Source organism: Oryctolagus cuniculus, chromosome 11 (genome assembly GCF_964237555.1).
Source record: "Oryctolagus cuniculus chromosome 11, mOryCun1.1, whole genome shotgun sequence".
NCBI lineage: Eukaryota > Metazoa > Chordata > Mammalia > Lagomorpha > Leporidae > Oryctolagus > Oryctolagus cuniculus.
The window spans coordinates 25,965,620-25,983,683 of record NC_091442.1 but is presented as its reverse complement, the minus strand read 5'-3'; the positions used below and the strand labels follow the sequence as shown (position 1 = coordinate 25,983,683).

Sequence of the window (18,064 nt, the reverse complement as noted above, 5' to 3'; positions counted from 1 at the left end):
CAGCCCAAGATACTTTATGAGAAAAGGATAGACAAATGTGGTGGGATTCTTTCTTTCTTTGCCTAAGGAAACTTGCTAAAAGGGAAAGACATTAAAGATAATGAGAAAAATATAAAATTAGAAGTAGGAGATTACTTTGGAAATTTAAGGGAAATGCTATTTATACTTTTTCCTTAAAGTAAAAGAGGATAGTACAACTTTGTTCATATTGTTAGTGAGCCTGCTATTTGTCTTGATGCTTGAATAGAAGTATACACTACCACCCTTTGGTGTCAGTAGTCCTAAATTGCAGGCTTTGGAAAGTGGGGGTAATGTCAGATACCAGAAAATAGCAAATGTACACTAAACAATTTCAGAATAGCTTTATACAGAGGCAACAGCAGTCTGTTAAGTTTAGCACGTTGGGAGATTTGTGCTACTAGTTCTCAGAAACATCCTTTGGGTTTTCGCAGGTTAGTTAGCCTTGGTCTTTATGGTCCCTTCCTATTAGTGTTAATCCTTTTCATTATGGAGAATCCAAATCTGTTTCATTGTCTTTCTGCTGCCTCTACTTCTTGAAAAGAAATATCTGTTAGACTTCATGATTTTAGAAAAGAGGTGAAAGATTATATTGCAATATGAGTCAAGTCTGACAATTTAAGTCACAGGTAAGCTGTGTCAACACCTGCGTAATATAAAAAGTGAGTAGGGGGACATTAATGTATCAGCTTTATAAGTGTTTAGATAACTTTAATGTGTCTTTATGAAGTAGCACAAACTTTGGGAAGAAATTTACTGAATACAGAAAGCACCCTCATAGGTATTTTGATAAATTTCTTTACAGTTTTTATGTGCCTATATATATATATATTTTTTTTTTTTTTAATATGTTTATGGAGGGTAGATCCTCAGACCCTGAAAGCCCCTGGGCCTAGGAGCACAGACCTCTCCCAATCCCCCTACCCAAGGATGACATTAAAAGGAGCTCACATTAAGATGGGAAAAAAGTCATACACTAAAAATCTGTTACCTTTTTTTTTATTTAATAAGGTGAATGTTTTTCCATATCATGACATTTTTCTACAACGTAACTTTAATGGCCATATGGTATTCCATATGATTCTGCCATTGTATTTTACCCAGTGAAATCACTGGTCACAAAAAATGCATATTTTTAAGACTTTTGATATATAACATCAAATTGCCTCATGGGAAGATTATGCTGGTTTACACGCCCACTAAATAGTATGTATTCACATAGGCAAAAAAATACATATTTTTAAAAGATTGATTTATTTATTTTAAAGGCAGAGAGAGAGAGAAATATCTCCCATCTGCTGGTTCACTCCCCAAATGCCCTCAGTGGCCGGAGCTCAGCTTCAGTCCAAAGCCAGGAGCCAGGAGCTTCTTCTGGGTCTCCCACGTGGGTACAGGGGCCCAAGCACTTGGACCATCTTCTGCCTCTTTCCCAGGCACATTAGCAGGGAGCTGGATGGGAAGTGGAGCAGCCAGATCTTGAACTGGCGCCCATATGGGATGCCTACACTGCTTTCAGAGGCTTAACCTTCTGTGTCACAGCGTTCTTATTCATATGGTACAAAAATCAAAATAATTGTAGTTAAAATATCTTCCTCTAACCTTGTCACTGTCTTCCTCACTTCCCACTACCACATAGGTAAATACTTTTATTAGATTTTTGGGTTTCTGTTTGTGTATATTTCTGAAAGTAGATACCTTTTATTTATTTATTTATTTATTTATTTTGTGTGGTTTATTTATTTATTTATTGGAAAGGCAGAGTCACAGAGAGGCAGAGTCAGAGAGAGGTCTTCTATCACTAGTTCACTAATCAAATGACTGCGACAGCCGAGCTGGGCCAATTCGAAGCCAGGAGCCAGGAGTTTCTTCCTGATCTCACACACTGGTGCAGGGGCCCAAGGACTTGGGCCATCTTCAGCTGCTTTCCCAGGCCATAGCAGAGAGTTGAATCAAAAGTAGAGCAGTCGGAACTTGAACCTGCCGCCAGCACTGCAGACGGCAGCTTTACCTACTATGCCACAGTGCTGGTCCTGGCAGATACCTTTTAAAGTATACCAGTCTCTACAAAATGAAGTGATTGTCATTTAACTAGGATTGTAACCTCCTATAGCCCTGCCATCTACCCTTACAAACTCTAGGCTTCTTCTTATTGGAGTATCAGACACTTCAGGATACTAAAACATTTAGTTTTTTAGTATTCTATGGAGATCTGTGTCATAATTTGACCTAGAGATAATTAAACAGCATTCATTGATTTCTGTTCACATTCTGTTAATTGTTTAGGAGTGGGTTATGGTTTGTTGAGTTCTGTGGATAACTTAATATGGAGTTGAGTTTGTATCCTTTAAAAAGAACAATGTGAAACTGTTTTTGAGAGAAATGATGGAAAAATATATTTGCTTGAGGGTTCTGCATAGTGATGAATTAGAACCAGTGTTCATGTGTTCTATGTTGACTTCTGAGTGTTTGGACAGTTGAAGGATTGTCATTGTATTTTAAATTGACCCAATTTTGGAAGCTTCACAGATCTGTTTCTGTAAACAGATCTGATTTCACGTAGAAGTTAGCAAACATAAATGTGGAAACACAAAGTCCATTAAACTTCCTTCAGACTTAGTTTGTGACTTTGATTAACAGTTAAAATTGCACACTGGATTATGTTGCCATTTACTGCCTCCTGCTAATCCCTTATGTACAAGAAAAAAAATGTAGGTGTTTTCTCCATGGGTAAGATGAAAATAACTCAACTCTATTTTACTTGTGGTAATGTAACAGGATCTGTTCTCCCTTCTGAAAGTAGGGGAGGATGTCCCTGGGGAAATGGCATCGCCTGGGATGGGATCATCTTAACTAACCATACTTCTAATGAAGTCTTGACTTATTCTGTGTATTCCATTGCCAATTGTTTAACTCATGATTCTCTGTCTAGTAGAAATAGATGAGGCTCATCTCACAAACTGGATAACAGGTGCTTGAGAACATCTTATCACACCAAAGTCTTTGTTTTGCTAAGAACTGTGGGTCCACTATTTCAGTCCTGCTTAGAATGCACCCTTTGCAGCAATCTCCTACCCCCTCTGAATATGCACCTTGTGATTTATAGAGCTTGTCAAGGCTAGTTATTTTTGGTTTGAAAGTGAAGGGAGACATAAGGCAATGGGAGGTTAATTTCAGATGAATGTGGAAATAGGTTGCATTGCTGCTTCTGCAGTCTTCCTTATGTGTTTCTCCCCATTTATTCTCCCTTTTCATTTATTTATTCCCTCATGAAGTCCCCAACCTTCATTTTTAGCCTGTAGAACTCTGCAGGCCTATCTCATCCTTCAGATATCACTTCCATCAGTAAGACTGAGCCTTCTTCACCATATTCTCCTCTGTGTTTGCAGAGTGTCCTCTGTTTATGCCCTGTTGTAGCAAGAATCACCCTGTTTCTTAGTTATATTCCCCATTCAGCTGTGAATTACCTTAAGGAAAGGGGGAGGGAAAAAAATCTGTGTATCTCCTTTCGGTGTTTGCTTTTTGGAAACAAAATGGGCTGTTTGTTTTGATGAATGGCGTTTAAAAGGAATGGCTTAAAAGGAATCTTACTGGTTCCTGGCATATGGGATGGGTCTTCTCTTTGGGGCTGTTGTAGGATTGTTAGTCATTAATACCTATTTTTCCATTTAGAATGTTTTTAGTTTTTCCAGGAGTCTGAGCTGTGGCAGATTCAGATAATTTTGAAAGGAGAAGCTGATTCTCTGCTTGGCAGCTTGGTTTGTTTGAGGGAATGTGGTTGACGCATGTGCTTTTTTTTTTTTTTTCCTCAGTGAGACCTGTTGACAGAAATTCAATCTTGATTAAGGGGTACAGGAAGGCATCCAGTTCCCACCATGCCTGGGGTGCTCTGATTTGAACAGTTGCCTTTGGCTTTGGACTGTTCCATTTCCCAGGAGGCCCTGTGGACTTTAATTTTTGATTTTTACACCCTAATATTTATTTTTTTGTGGGAGAGGCAGTGTGAGGAAACTGGCTTCTTCTGTATGTTGTTCTTCTGTATGTTCTGCTCTCAGCCTTCATTGAACAAGTCTCAAAGGATAGTATTTGTTTACCTATTTCCTTTTTTCAGGAAGCGAGAGTTGGCCATATTAGAGCAAAAAATCTAAAAAGAAGCTTCTTTTTTTAATTAAAGGTTATATTAGCTTATTTGAAAGTAAGAGGAAAAGAGAGATGGAGAGACGATCTTCCATCTGCAGGTTCATTTCCTGCAGTTGCCCGGTTTGGTCCAGACTGAAGCCAGGAGCCTGGAACTCTATCTGGGTCTTCCACATGTACGTCAAGGACCCTAGCAACTGGGCCATCATCTGCTGCTTTCTCATGAGCCTTAGCAGGAAGCTGGATCAGAAGCGGAGCAGCTAGGACTTTAACTGGCACTCTATGGGATGCCAGCATTGTAAGTGGTGGCTTAACCTGCTGTGGCACAATATCAGTCCCTCTCAAGAGAAGCTTTTTTAAAAAGGGGTCATGTTTGAAAAAATATTTTGGTTCTATATAAAGATTAGGTATACTTTGATTTTCATATTTGTTTTATCCCCCACCAGTCTTAAACCTCAGCACATGATGATTGAAAACGCTTTTCATAATCTTTTGCTCTAGAATATCCACTGAGAAGTCCTCACTGGCCTCTAACATATAGAGCAAGCAATTTACATACAAAAGTACACTTTTAGAAAAAAGAATTAAGGGAATAATGTTTTTATGGTAGGATTCAACCCAGAGTTTTCCTAATATAAATAAGACTTGTAATTTACCCCAATTTTTTTTATGAGCAACTTCTCATGGATACTTAATTTTTGTGCAAAGCAGAAATTATTTGCATTTGTCTGTCAGGTTATTGTCATTTGATTATCTCTTCTTTTTGAAGAAATTTATAGGAAAATCCTATAAAGAGACCCCAGGTTTTAGACTCTTACAGACTTGGTTTTTAAATTTTTGTTTATTTATTTTTTAAAGATTTCTTTATTTGAAAGCACCACAGAGAGGGAGAGACAAAGGGAGATCCTCCATCTGCTAGTTCATTCCCCAGATGGCTGCAATGGCCAGGCCTGGGCCAAGTTGAAGCAAGGAGCCAAGAACTTCTTGCAGGTCTCCTGCGTGAGCAGCAGTGGGAATAGCTGCTTTCTCTGGCTGTTAGTAGGCAGCTGGATCAAAAGTGGAGCAGCCAGGACTCAAACTGGCACCTGTATGGGATGCTGACATCACAGGCTTTACCTGCTACACCACACGATGGCCCCTGTAAGATAAATTTCTACATTTGATAATATCTGTCAAAAACAAAAGTGTAAATTGCTCTCCAAAGAGGCTGGCAGTGTAGCTTCATAATCAGAAAAAAGAAGATAGGGTATGAGGAGTTGTTGAATTTGAACACTTTCCAGGTGGTTTTCAGCAGCATGCTTTGATGGAATTAGGGGTTTCAGGAGGCTAAGTGGGCTTGCTGCATGTTACATTCCTGCCTGTTCCCTCCCACAGCTTTAGTTGTCTTCATTACATCCTTGTCTGGGAAGTATTCCCAGTGACCTGGGTTAGGCATTAAGATCATGGGAATCCAGGAGTTTCCCATGTCTTCCAGCATGCTTGCTCACAAGAACAGGAAAACTTGAGCAAGGGAATTTTTTTTAACCACTGTCAGTCACTGAGAAATCTTTCATTAAGGGTCTTTAGAATAGAAATGTGGTCAAAGAGTAGAAAGATATCAGAGGTCAAATGACAGCGATTATACCTCATGGTAGTATGTTTTACAACACTTGAAATGCCTTTTCATTTGTTTATGGGAGGTAGGTAGAGATGTAGAGTGGTTTTGCCGATTGTCATATACATGTAGTGAATGTCAGAGGACTAGAATTCTGGATTTCTTTGTTTCACAAAGTGATAAAGTTTATTTGGAAGGTAAGGAAGCAAGCACACACACATGGGCCTGAGTATACCAGAGAGAGAGAGAGAGAGGGTGGGAGAAGGGAAATAGTGGGGGACCCCTCAGAACCTTCTCTTGTCCTTTTCTCTGATGGAAGAGCGAATTCTGGATTTCTATGTTTGGTTGTTTGTGATGTAACAGAAAATGTGACAGATGACTTATATAAAAATATTTTTCTTATTTCTTTCATTTTTTAAAAAGATTTTTTAATTTTTTGAAAGGCAGAGAGAGAAAGAGACAGACTGAGATCTTCCATCCCTTGGCCCACTCCCCAAATGGCTGCAACAGTCAGAGCTGGGCCAATCTGAAGCCAGGAGTTTCGAGTGCAGGGGCCCAAGTATTTGGTTCATCCTCCACTGCTTTCCCAGGTGCACCACCTGGTACCTGTACCTGTGTATAAATGGGATGCTGGCACCTCAGGTGGTGGCTTTACTTGTTATGCCACAGTGCCAGTCCCCCCCCCCCCCCTTTTCTTTTAACATTATTTATTTTATTTGAAAGGTAGAGTTACAGAGAGTGTAGAGACAGAGATCTTCCATCTGCTGGTTCACTCCTTAAATGGTCACAATGACTAGGGCTAGGCCAAGCTGAAACCAGGAGCCAGGAGCTTCATCTGGGTTTCTTATGTGTGGAGGGGGCCCAAGCACCTGGGCTGGTATTCACTCTTCCCTAAGGCTCATTAGGAGGGAGCTGGATTGCAAGTGGAGTGGCTGGAACTCAAACCAGTGCCCATATGGGGTGCCAGTGCCACAGGCAGTGGCCCCAAGTATATTTCTTACATAAGAGGGCTAGAGATATGCGGTTGCTACAGTTGATCATCAGTGATCCAATAGCTCAGTGATGGGGCTGGTGCTGTGGCATAGCAGATAAACCTGCTGCCTACAGTGCATTCATCCCATATGGGCATTGGTTCAAGTCCTTGCTGCTCCACTTACAATCCAGCTCTGTGCTAATATGCCTGGGAAAGCAGTGGAAGATGGCCCAACTCCTTGGGTCCCTGCACCCAGGTGAGAGACCCAGAAGAAGCTCTGGGTTCCTGTCTTTGGATCAGCCCAGCTCCAGCTGTTGTGGCCATTTGGGGAGTAAACCAGTGGGTGGAGGATAACTCTCTGTCTTCTGCCACTCTAACTGCCTCTCAAATAAATAAATAAAAATTTTTTTAAAAATAGTGGTATCAAGACCTATGTTTCTTTAGACAGTCCACACATGTACACAAGATGGCTACTATAGTTCTAGCTGTTATCTGTCTTCAAAGAGAATGAAAGAAAAAGCAGGAACAAGAGCTGTGGCTGTTCAGGAAAATAAAACTTTTCATATGAATCCCTTAGCAGATTGTACTTAGTTCTCATGGGTAGAATAGTCGAATGGCTACTCCAAGATTGGAAGGTAGTTATCAAGGAGATGACTTCCTTTTTAGTGTACTTACTATTGTTTTGATGATGTTCAATGAAAAATATTTAATCATACTTCATCAATGTTAATCTCTAATTCTCTTTATACTTATGGTTCATACTATATAATTTAAATATTATATACTGTTGTCTGTTATTTATAGAGTATGATTTGACCTTGGCTCCTGTGTAGATTTTGTGTTTTTTGTTGTTGTTGTTGTTTTATTTGAAAGTCAGAGAGAGAAAATGTCTTCCATTTGCTAGTTCACTATCCAGCTGGCTGCAATGGCCGGAACTGCGCCTATCTGAAGCCAGGAGCTTCTTTGGTGTCTCCCATGTGGATGCAGGGGCCCAAGGACTTGGACCATCTTCTACTGCCTTCCCAAGCCTTAGCAGAGAGCTGGATCAGAAGTGGAGCAGCCGGGTCTCAAACTGGCGCCCACAGGGGATGCTGGCACTGCAAGTGGGAGCTTTACCTGCTACACCACAGCGCCACTCCCCCTTTAATTTTATTTATAGATTTTTTTTTTCTGTGTTAGATTTTTAAGTTCTTTTGTGTTTAGGACTCGATCTAGTTTTTGTGAGAGGATACAGTCTTTGAATTTTGGTAAGAAGGGAACTGGATATCATCAAGCCCACATCTTGTGACTCCTAGCAAATCCTCAATGTAAGAGAAACATGATGAATAATGAAAGAAGAGGGTTACTGAAAAATTTAGAATGGAAATGATAAAGAACATTAGTCAGAGCAAAAGACTAAAGAGAATGGATCTATTTGGAAATAAATACAGTTCTATTTCCTATGCAGATAGAGACCTTAACTAATTCACCTTTTCTAATTCACAAGGACAGAGAGCAGAAGGATATAGAAAATAACATTGTACTGAAGTCAGGAGCCTCAGTTCTAGATCTAGCTCTACTTATATAACTGTGATATTGGGCAGGTCATTTAATCTCTCTGATCTTCAGCTCCTCTTCTAGAATGGAGATATTAATTGCTGCTATACAGGATTGTGTGAGCATTAGAAATAGTACATTCTTAGTACTTCAAGGCAGCTGGCATATAATGAGCACCTCTAGTAGTTATTTCTTACCATTATTGTTAGTATTATTATTGTGTGATTGTGGAGCATTCCTTTTTGCTTTAATTAATCTTTACATATAAACTGCAAAAGCTAGCTGTTAACCTATTTTTTTTTTTTTTTAAGATTATTTATTTCAAAGTCAAGAGTTATAGAGAGAGGTCTTCTTTTTGCTGGTTCACTCCTCAAGTGGCTGCAACAGCCACAGCAGAGCCAGGATGAAGCCAGGTGCTTCCTCTGGATCTCTCATGTGGGTGGCAAGGACCCAAGTATTTGGGTCATCTGCTGCTGCTTTTCTCAGGCCATTAGCAGGGAGTCGGATTGTAAGTGGAGCAGCTGGGACACGAATTGGTGACTAAATGGGATGCCGACATCACAGGTGGCAGCTTTCCCTGCTATGCCACAATGCCAACTCCATAAATATGCTTTTGAAGAGTATTTTAACAATATGTAACAACCTGCCTTTGACCCAGCAATTCTACCTCTTAGGATTTTTTTTTTTTTTTAAGATTATTTATTTATTTGAAAGGCAGAATTAGAAAGAGGCAGAGAGAGAGGGAGGGAGAGTGAGAGAGAGGTCTTCCATCTGCTGGTTCGCTGCCCAAATGGCTGCAACGGCCAGAGCTGGGCTGATCTAAAGCCAGGATCCAGGAGCTTCTTCCAGGTCTCCCACAGGGTGCAGGGGCCCAAGGACTTGGCCCATCTTCTGCTTTCCCAGGCCATACAGAGAGCTGGATCGGAAGTGGAGCAGCCGGGACTCAAACTAGTGCCCATATGGGATTTTGGCACTGCAGGAGGTGGCTTTACCTGCTACGACACAGTATTGGCCCCAGGATTTTTCTTAAAGGAAGAATTCTAGGTGTATAAACATTTAGCTATGAGGATGCTCCTTTAGAAGTATCTTTAAAGTGAAAATATTGAAAAAAGCTAAAATAGAGGATAAATATTTATGGTGCAGCCATTGATGATGTGTCTGTATTTACTGAGTTGGAGAAATGTTCACAAAATGCAAAGAGTAAAATGTCAGTGACCCACTTAAAAGTAGTTTTTGAGGGAGAAGTCTGGAATACTATGGCATTATAGTTTTTTTTTTAAATAGATGTTTTTAGTTATCTGTTCTTTATAAGTATGCATTTTTATAATAAAATGAGGGCATAAAGAACTAAATTAATAAATGTTTATGCAAGTGATTTCTGGTCTGTACTTCCCTTCCAACACACAGAATACTTTTAAGTGTATGTTGTTCCCTAGATAAAGACAGATGGCTCATTAGGTTTCATAGGTGATTATTTGCCAATGAGCATGGCCTTTTGGTTATTTTTCATACTACTTCTAGCTGTTTTGTTAAATAGAGCTGGAGTGAGTGCTCATTTTTAAACTTACAGATTCCACAGGATGCATTGTAAAACTTTTTTTTATTAGCAGGAGTAGGGGTAGGTCTATCTTTGACTTGTTCCTTTTATTATGTATGTTGTGCCTTTTATGTGTATTGCAAAATCATTTTCTTGATGTCCACAAAGAGTAATTTTTTTTAAAAGTTTATTTTATTTATTGGAAAGGCAGAATTACAGAGAGAAAGGTCTTCCATTCGCTGGTTCATTCTCCAAATGGCCACAAGAGCTGGAGCTGAGTCTGTTTGAAGCCAGGAGTCAGGAACTTCATCCAGGTCTCCCCACATGGGTACAGTGGCCCAAGCACTTGGACCATCTTCCGCTGCTTTCCCAGAGTCATTAGCAGGGAGCTGATCAGAAGTGGAACAGGCGAGACTCCAATCAGCACCCATATGGGATGCTACAGACAGTGGCCTAATCCACTATGCCATAGTGCCAGCCCTAAAAAAGTAATTTTTGAAAATATTTCTAAGGAAAAAAACCTGTACTTGACAAAATTGTGTCTAGCTCTTACTATGCAACATCTAGTTGGAAGAATGAGGTGTACAAGTGAGTAAACTGAGTAAAGCCTGTTCTTCAGGAATTTGCATGGTTAATTAATATAAATTGGATGGTAAGTGTTATAGCAGAGATATAAACAAAGCACTGTGGCGTTGGAGAGGCTGTTACATAAGGAGGCAGAAATTGCCTCTTTCCAGTTCCAAATGTATTTACTTCAAGAAATGTCTTCAAGTTACTCTCGCACTCCCCCAAAAAACTTTTAGATTGATTTGCCAAAGTAAAACATATTGTTCTGGTGATTTTCAAAATTGAAAATGTTATAGTAAAACCAAAGTAATTGTTAGGGAATCAGTACCTTAATTAATGTTCAACCAAATTTCTGAACCATTTCTTTGCACAGAAGGTAACCCATTGGGAAAAGTGATACAAATACTGGGAAAAATCTGCTGGTCTGCACTAAGGAAAATGTCACAAGTTCAAAGTTCTTATACCTTTGATGCTCCCACGGACTTCATCAATTTTACATCTTTGAATGATGAAGAAGATAGCGAAAATGTAGATTTGTGGTTTGGTAAGTGTCAAGTTTCTGTGGCCATTTTCGGGGTTAGTGGCTTACTTTGTGCTGAGGATCTTTCAAATACAGAAGCAATTGCAAGAAAATAGCTAAAATCGAAACTCCCTTCCATACTAAGACATGTTGTCTTCCATGCTATCCTAGAAATACAGTTGGCCCTTGAACAACACTAATTTTTGCAGATTCACTTACTGTGCAAACTTGGCTTTTTTTTTTTTTTTTTTTTTTTGAGATTTGTGACACTTTGGAAAAATTTCCAGACAAAACATGTAGCCTTGAAATATCAAAAGAATTAAGAAAAAGATAAGTCATGATTGCATAAGAAATATGTAAATAATAGCTTATGTTATCATTTCCCTGAGAAAATGTGTGGACTTATGAGGATTTCTTTTTCCAAGTTTTTCTTTCTTTTCTTTTTTTTTTTTTAAATTTTTTATTTTTTTATTTTTTTGACAGGTAGAGTGGACAGTGAGAGAGAGAGAGACAGAGAGAAAGGTCTTCCTTTGCCGTTGGTTCACCCTCCAATGGCCGCCGCGGCCGGCACGCTGCGGCTGGTGCACCGCGCTGATCCGATGGCAGGAGCCAGGTGCTTCTCCTGGTCTCCTATGGGGTGCAGGGCCCAAGCACTTGGGCCATCCTCCACTGTACTCCCTGGCCACAGCAGAGAGCTGGCCTGGAAGCGGGGCAACTGGGACAGAATCCGGCGCCCTAACCGGGACTAGAACCCAGTGTGCCGGCGCCGCTAGGTGGAGGATTAGCCTACTGAGCCGCCGCGCTGGCCTCTTTTCTTTTTTTTTAAAGATTTTTTTTTTATTTATTTGTTTGAAGCAGAATTATAGACAGACAGAGGGAGAGACACAGAGAGATCTTCAATCCACTGGTTCACTCCCCAAATGGTCGCAACAGCCGGAGTTGGGCTGATCTGAAGCTAAGAGCCAGGAGCTTCTTCTGGGTGTCCCATGTGGGTGCAGGGCCCGAAACACTAAGGCCATCTTCCAGTAGTTTTCCAGGCTGTTAGCAGAGAGCTGGATCAGAAGAGGAGCAGCCAGGGCACAAATTGCTGCCTTTAGGGGGTGCCGGTGCTGTAGGTGGAAGCTTAACCTTCTGTGCCACAGTGCCAGCCCCATTCAAGTTTTCTTTACATCAACAACAAAGGTATAAGCATAACAATACTATAAAATATAGTTTAAATGAAAAAAGTGAATCTCACAGCCTTCCTTAGTTCTAATATTTACTTCCCAATTTTCTTCCAGATAATCACATCTTTTTATACAGTTGCAGTCAGAGAATACATACAGAGAGTAGTTATTGCTAGGATTTGCTGCATTCCTGAAGCTGTCAGTAGAACAAACTTTTCACTGTTTTGCACTGATTAGTTCCTAGGGAGAACCTAGCTCTGCTCTAGCCTAACACATCCCACATTCCCTTCTTATCTCCCTAGTTGAGGAAGATCTGTAAGACTAGAAGATGTCCTTTGTGAGCCCTACAGATTCTCGTGGCTATAGTTTTCTGTAAGAGGAACATGATGTATTTTAGTGATAGATAAAGCCAGTTTATGCTTGTATGGCCCTAACTGTGTATCAAGCCAAGATTAGGAGCTATTCACAGTGCAAAGTCTGCACTTTGCTTTTTCTATAATGCATTGTTTAATGTTGCCAGTTTTTTAGTGATAGTTTTTAAAGTCTATCTGTGACTTGCACTTGTTTCCTTTTGTTTGCTAGAACTTTACTTGGGTTGGAAGTATATCAGTAGGGGGCTTTAGTCCCCATTTTAAGTATGTGGCACTGATTATAGCTTTCTTACTGATTTTTCGGATGATAATGATCTTACCTTTTCACAGAGGAGAAGGCCAATTTGGAGAATAAATTTCCTGGGAAGAATGGGACAGGAGAGCTTTTGCATGGCAAAACTACTCTGAGGAAAGCTAATCTTCAGCAAGCTGGTGTCACACCTCTGAGACAAGGTAAAAAAGACTATTTTAGAAAAAAAAGTTCCTTGGCAGAAAGAAGAGACAGTACAATAGAAACCTGAGGGGGAAGATTATCTAAATGCTTTTTATTAATAATTAAATTGACTAATTAATTTTCTCATGGGAAAAAATGTGCTGTGCTGTGCTTTTTTGAAAATCTTTTGTAACTTAAGGTAATACGTAATTTTATTGCCAGACACATAACTGTTTGTCTTCTTATAATATTTAAAAAAAAAAAAAGATTTATTTATTTATTTGAAAGGCAGAGTTACAGAGAGGCAGAGGCACAGAGAAAGAGAGATAGAGAGGTCTTCCATCGCTGGTTCACTCCCCAGATGGCCGCAATGGCCCGAGCTGAACCAATCTGAAGCCAGGAGCCAGGAGCTTCTTCTGGGTCTCCCACATGGGTGCAGGGGCCCAAGGACTTGGGCCATCTTTTACTGCTTTCTGAGGCCATAGTAGAGAGCTGGATTGGAAGTGTAGCAGCCAAGACTCAAACTGGCGACCAAATGGGATGCTGGCTCTACAGGTGGCAGCTCTACCACAGTGCCAGCCCCCTTATAATAAAATTTAATGTAAGCTCTCCTGTGTGTCTGACTGGGAAACAAAACAACAGGAGAACCATTGTACAAGAATTTTTACAAGAAATTTTAAAAGATGATTGACATTTAAACTAGCAGTTACTTAATATGCAGAATATTGTCTTACTTGATGAGAACATGAGAAGCATTCTGTAAGAGGTCATAAATTCGTCTTTAAAATGATTACTTTAAAACAGCTCTACATATATCGCAGCATGTAATTCACCTACTGAAAATGTAAAATTTCAATATTTTTTGTTAGCTGAGCAGCCATTACCATCATCATTACACAATATTTGAAAATTGTTCTGTGGGTAAATCTGAAATCATTCTCAGTCACACCATTAAAAACTCTCCAGTTAAAAGAGTTGACTAGAGGCCAGTGCTGTGGCGCAATGGGCTTACCCTTCACCAGCAGTGTGGCATCCCATATGAGCATCTGTTTGAGTCCCGGCTATTCCACTCCAATCTAGATCTCTGCTAAGGCCTGGGAAAGCAGTAGAGGATGGCCCAAGTGCTTGGGCCCCTCCACCCAAGTGGGAGACCCAGAAGAAGATCCTGGCTACTAGCTTCAGATTGACTCCTAGCTTCAGATTTGCTCAGCTCTGGCCGTTTTGACTATTTGGGGAGTGAACTGGTAGATGGACGACTTCTCTCTCTCTGCCTCTGCCTCTCTGTACCTCTCTCTTCCAAATAAAGCTTTATGGGGAGAAAAAGTTAACTAAAGGGGCTATATCGGAGAAATAGCTGTATTTTCAGTGAACTCGATTAGTATACAGAGTTTGAGCTGCTGTGCTGATTGTGAAATGATTCATGGTTATAGGAGATAAATACTGAATTTGGGGTCTGGGTAAGCACCTTGAACTTTGGTGAATTTCTCCTTCTTACAGAGGGAATAGAACTGTTTGGCATGTTTCATCTGAAACATGGTCTTCAAAAAGTTCATGGAGGAGTCATAGTTGTGATGCAGTGGGTTACGCCAGCTCTTGTGATGCTGACATCCCATATGAGTGCAAGTTTGAGTCCCACCTGTTCCACTTCTGATCCAGCTCCTTGTTAGTGTGTCAGGGAAAGCATTGGAAGATGGCTCAAGTGCTTGGGTCCCCTGCTACCCATGTGGGAGACCCCGATGGAGTTCCTGGCTTTGGCATGGCCCAGCCCTGGCCATTGCACCACTGGGAGTGAACCAGGGGATGAAAGATCTCAATCTTTCTTTGTCTCTCTCACTTACTCTCTCTGTAACTGCTTTTCCATTAAAATAAGCAATTTTTATTAAGTTCATGGAAAATGTGTATTATGTACTCTCTAACTCTGCCTGCCTTTCAAATAAATAAATCAATCTTTAAAAAAGGAATGAATGAAGTTGTGTTACACTAACAGATCTGGCATTGAATATTTACATAATCATGATAATGTGAATACTGCTAATATAACATCCACAGTGCATGGATTTCAAAATTTTGCTCCAAAATAAACTTACCTCTTAACTCCATTTTTCATGATCCTTTTGAAATATCTTTGTGCTTTGAACACCATGGGCCTTAGGGCTGTATTTTCAGTTGAATTTCATTTATTTATTCAGTGTGACAGATTTTCTGTTGCTGTGATCTTTCTGCTTTTCTTAAATTGAGAGGGAATGCACTTTGAGTAAAGACTGTTTTGTATCCAGTGATTCACATCGTCACATACAACAGTAAGTCCCTAAGTAAGAGGCCTCTGTTGGATCTACCCTGTGGTAAAGACCATGTACCCTACTTAAATGTGTGACCCTTAAACTCCTCAGAGTCTTTGTATTCATTTTTTCTTTTTAGATGGTCCCAGGAATTACTCTTGAAACTGATCTTTTTTTTAAATTCCATGAACTTTTTTTTTTTTTTTTTTAAAGATTATTTATTTGAAAGGCAGAGTTACAGAGAGGCAGAGAGAGAGAGGTCTTCCATCTGCTGGTTCACTCCCCAGATGGCCTTAATGGCTACAGGTACGATGTTTCGATCACAGGAGACAGGAGCTTCTTCCTGGTCTCCCACACTGGTGCAGGGGCCCAAGAACTTGCGCCATCTTCTACTGCTTTCCCAGGTCATAGCAGAGAGCTGGATCAGAAGTAGAGCAGCCAGGACTCGAACTGGCACCCATATGGGATGCCGGCACTGCAGGCAGTGGCTTTATCCACTATGCCACAGTGCCAGCCCCTGTATTCATTCTTGTTATACATTCTCATTCCTTTGGCAATGTTTTTCCCTCTGCCTAGGATACTTTTTTTTTTTTAATATATTTTTAAAATTTATTTGAAGGGCAGAGTTAGAGAGAGACAGACAGAGAGAGATGTCTTCCATCTGCTGGTTCACTCCCCAAATGGCTGTGATGACTAGGGCTGGGCCAGGTCAAAGTCAGGAGCCAGAAGTTTCTTCTTGTTCTTCCACAAGGGCCCAAGCCATTGAGTCATTTTCCACTGCATTCACAGGAGCTTTAGCAGGGAGCTGCATTGCAAGTGGAGCAGCTGAGACTTGAACCAGCATCCATATGGTATGCCTGCGCTGCAGGCTGGGGCTTTAACCTGCTGTGCACAGTAGGTTAAGATAAACTCTTACAATACCAGTATCTCATATCACAGTGCCAATTGGCTTCCTGGCTACTCTACTTTAATGTGCCTGGGAAGGCAATATCTATAAGGTTATGTCTATAATGCTTTATAATCTGATTATATTAGCAATATTCATATTATCATGATTATGTAAATAATCAATGCCAGATCAGTTAGTGTGACACAACTTCATTCATTTTTTTTTTTTTTAAGATGTATTTATTTGAAAGGCAGGCAGAGTTAGAGAGGCAGAGAGAGAAAGAGGGAGATAGAGAGAGAGAGGTCTTCCATCTGTTGGTTCACTCTCCAAATGGATGTAATGGTCAGGGCTGGGCCAAGCCAAAGCCAGGAGCTTCTTCTGAGTCTCTCCCATGGGTGCAGGGCCCCAAGCACTTGGGCCATCTCCTGCTGCTTTCCCAAGCGCATTAGCAGGGAGCTGTAGCGGGAGTGGAGCAGCCAGGACTCTAACTGGTACCCATATGGAATGCCGGCACTGCAGGTGGTGGCTTTACCTGCTATGCCACAGCGCCAATCTCGTCATTCCTTCTTGGTTCTTCTTGACTCTTCAGTTCCATTGCTATGACCTCTGGGTCACAGAGGATGATTCTGATATCAAGATCATGTGCATTTTCTTTTCTTTAAATGTTATCAATTGCTTAACTTTTTGCTACACTGTAGTCAGTTTCATTTTAGAAAGTGATTCTTGGAAGTTAAAGCTGCCTTTTTGGGAGGGCACTTCTCTTTTTGTTAATATCTTTGCTCCCTTATTCTGAATATTCTTTCTTCATATACTACTTCATTTTGCAGGGACACATGTTCAAAGAACGTCCTCAGATTAGTTGTAGGGAGGAAAACTTTGAATTCTCATATTTGTAAAAGTCGTTCCACTTTCATATATAGTTGAAAGGTTGAGTTAATATAGAATTGTAGATTGAACATTACTTAACTACGTTGTTCTTTTCTCTTCTAACCTGTATTACTAATGAGAAATTCAGTGCTTTTTATTTTTACCTGGGTGATTTCGATGTAAGCTTTCAGAGTTTTATCTTTGTTAATGTTCTGAAATGCTAAGAGGTTATGTTTGGAGTGCTTTCTTCTGAGGTAGTGTCTTAGGCTTGCAAATGGACAGGGCCCTGGATACTTCATTTCTGTTTCAACCAAAGTAACTTTTTCTTAAATTGACACGTAATATTTCTATGTAATATTTTTGGGTTACAGTGTTATAATTCAATACATGTGTATAATGTATGAGAGAGTTGCTTTTATAAACTAGCCTTCTGCATAAGAGTTCACTGGAACTAATGTTTCATTGCTTAGGAGGTGTGTGTGTGTATAGTTTTTTGATCTATATTAAATTATGTATCTCCAGCTCATTCCTTGGACTTTCAGTGCTAACTAGTTTTTGATCTCCCACAGTTGATAACACTTATTACAAAGAGGCAGAAAAAGAAAATATTGTGGAACAGTCTTTGCCTTCAAATGCTTATTCTTCCCTGGAAGTGGAGGGAGTAATATTGAAAAATACTCCAGCTCAACCTCAAAGGTAAGACTGTCTGGTACTCAAAAGTTGTGACTATCAAAAAAATGTAAAAAATAAATAATAATGGCAGAGTACCTACTATGTGTGTGTACTGTGTTAGACTCTATTTTGTCTTATTTAATCCTTATAACATTTATTAGTTATAGATAATATGCTAATTTGTAGATGAGGACTCAGAAATACTAAGTTGCTTGTCCAAGGCTGAGAGAGCACTCCCATCTACTGGCTTACTCCCCAAATGCCTGCATTGGCCGGGATGAGGCAGGACTGAACCAGGAGCTAGGAACTCAATCTAGGTCTCCTACATGGGTGGCAGGGGCAAAATTTCTTGAGTTATCACTGCTACCTCCCAGGGTGCCCATTAACAGGAAACTAGAATTGGGAATGGAGATGGACTCAAATCTGAAGCACTCTGGTATGTAATATGGGCATTTCAACTTGCATATTAACTGCTAAGCTAGATGCCCACTCCACCTAGAAAAGGAGA

At 40.2% G+C, this 18,064-nt stretch overlaps 1 protein-coding gene across 4 annotated transcripts in view; it reads left to right on the top strand.

Moving 5' to 3' along the window:
- Positions 1-18,064, top strand: part of TPX2 (TPX2 microtubule nucleation factor) — a 54,145-nt gene that overhangs the window by 2,747 nt on the left and 33,334 nt on the right. For all 4 annotated transcript variants that reach the window (XM_070051967.1, XM_008256161.4, XM_008256162.4 and 1 more), the window contains exons 2-4: positions 10,733-10,903; positions 12,747-12,869; positions 17,454-17,580. In XM_070051967.1, the coding sequence (XP_069908068.1) occupies positions 10,798-10,903; positions 12,747-12,869; positions 17,454-17,580 (356 nt within the window). In that variant the 5' untranslated portion in view covers positions 10,733-10,797. The remainder of the gene's footprint in view (positions 1-10,732; positions 10,904-12,746; positions 12,870-17,453; positions 17,581-18,064) is intronic.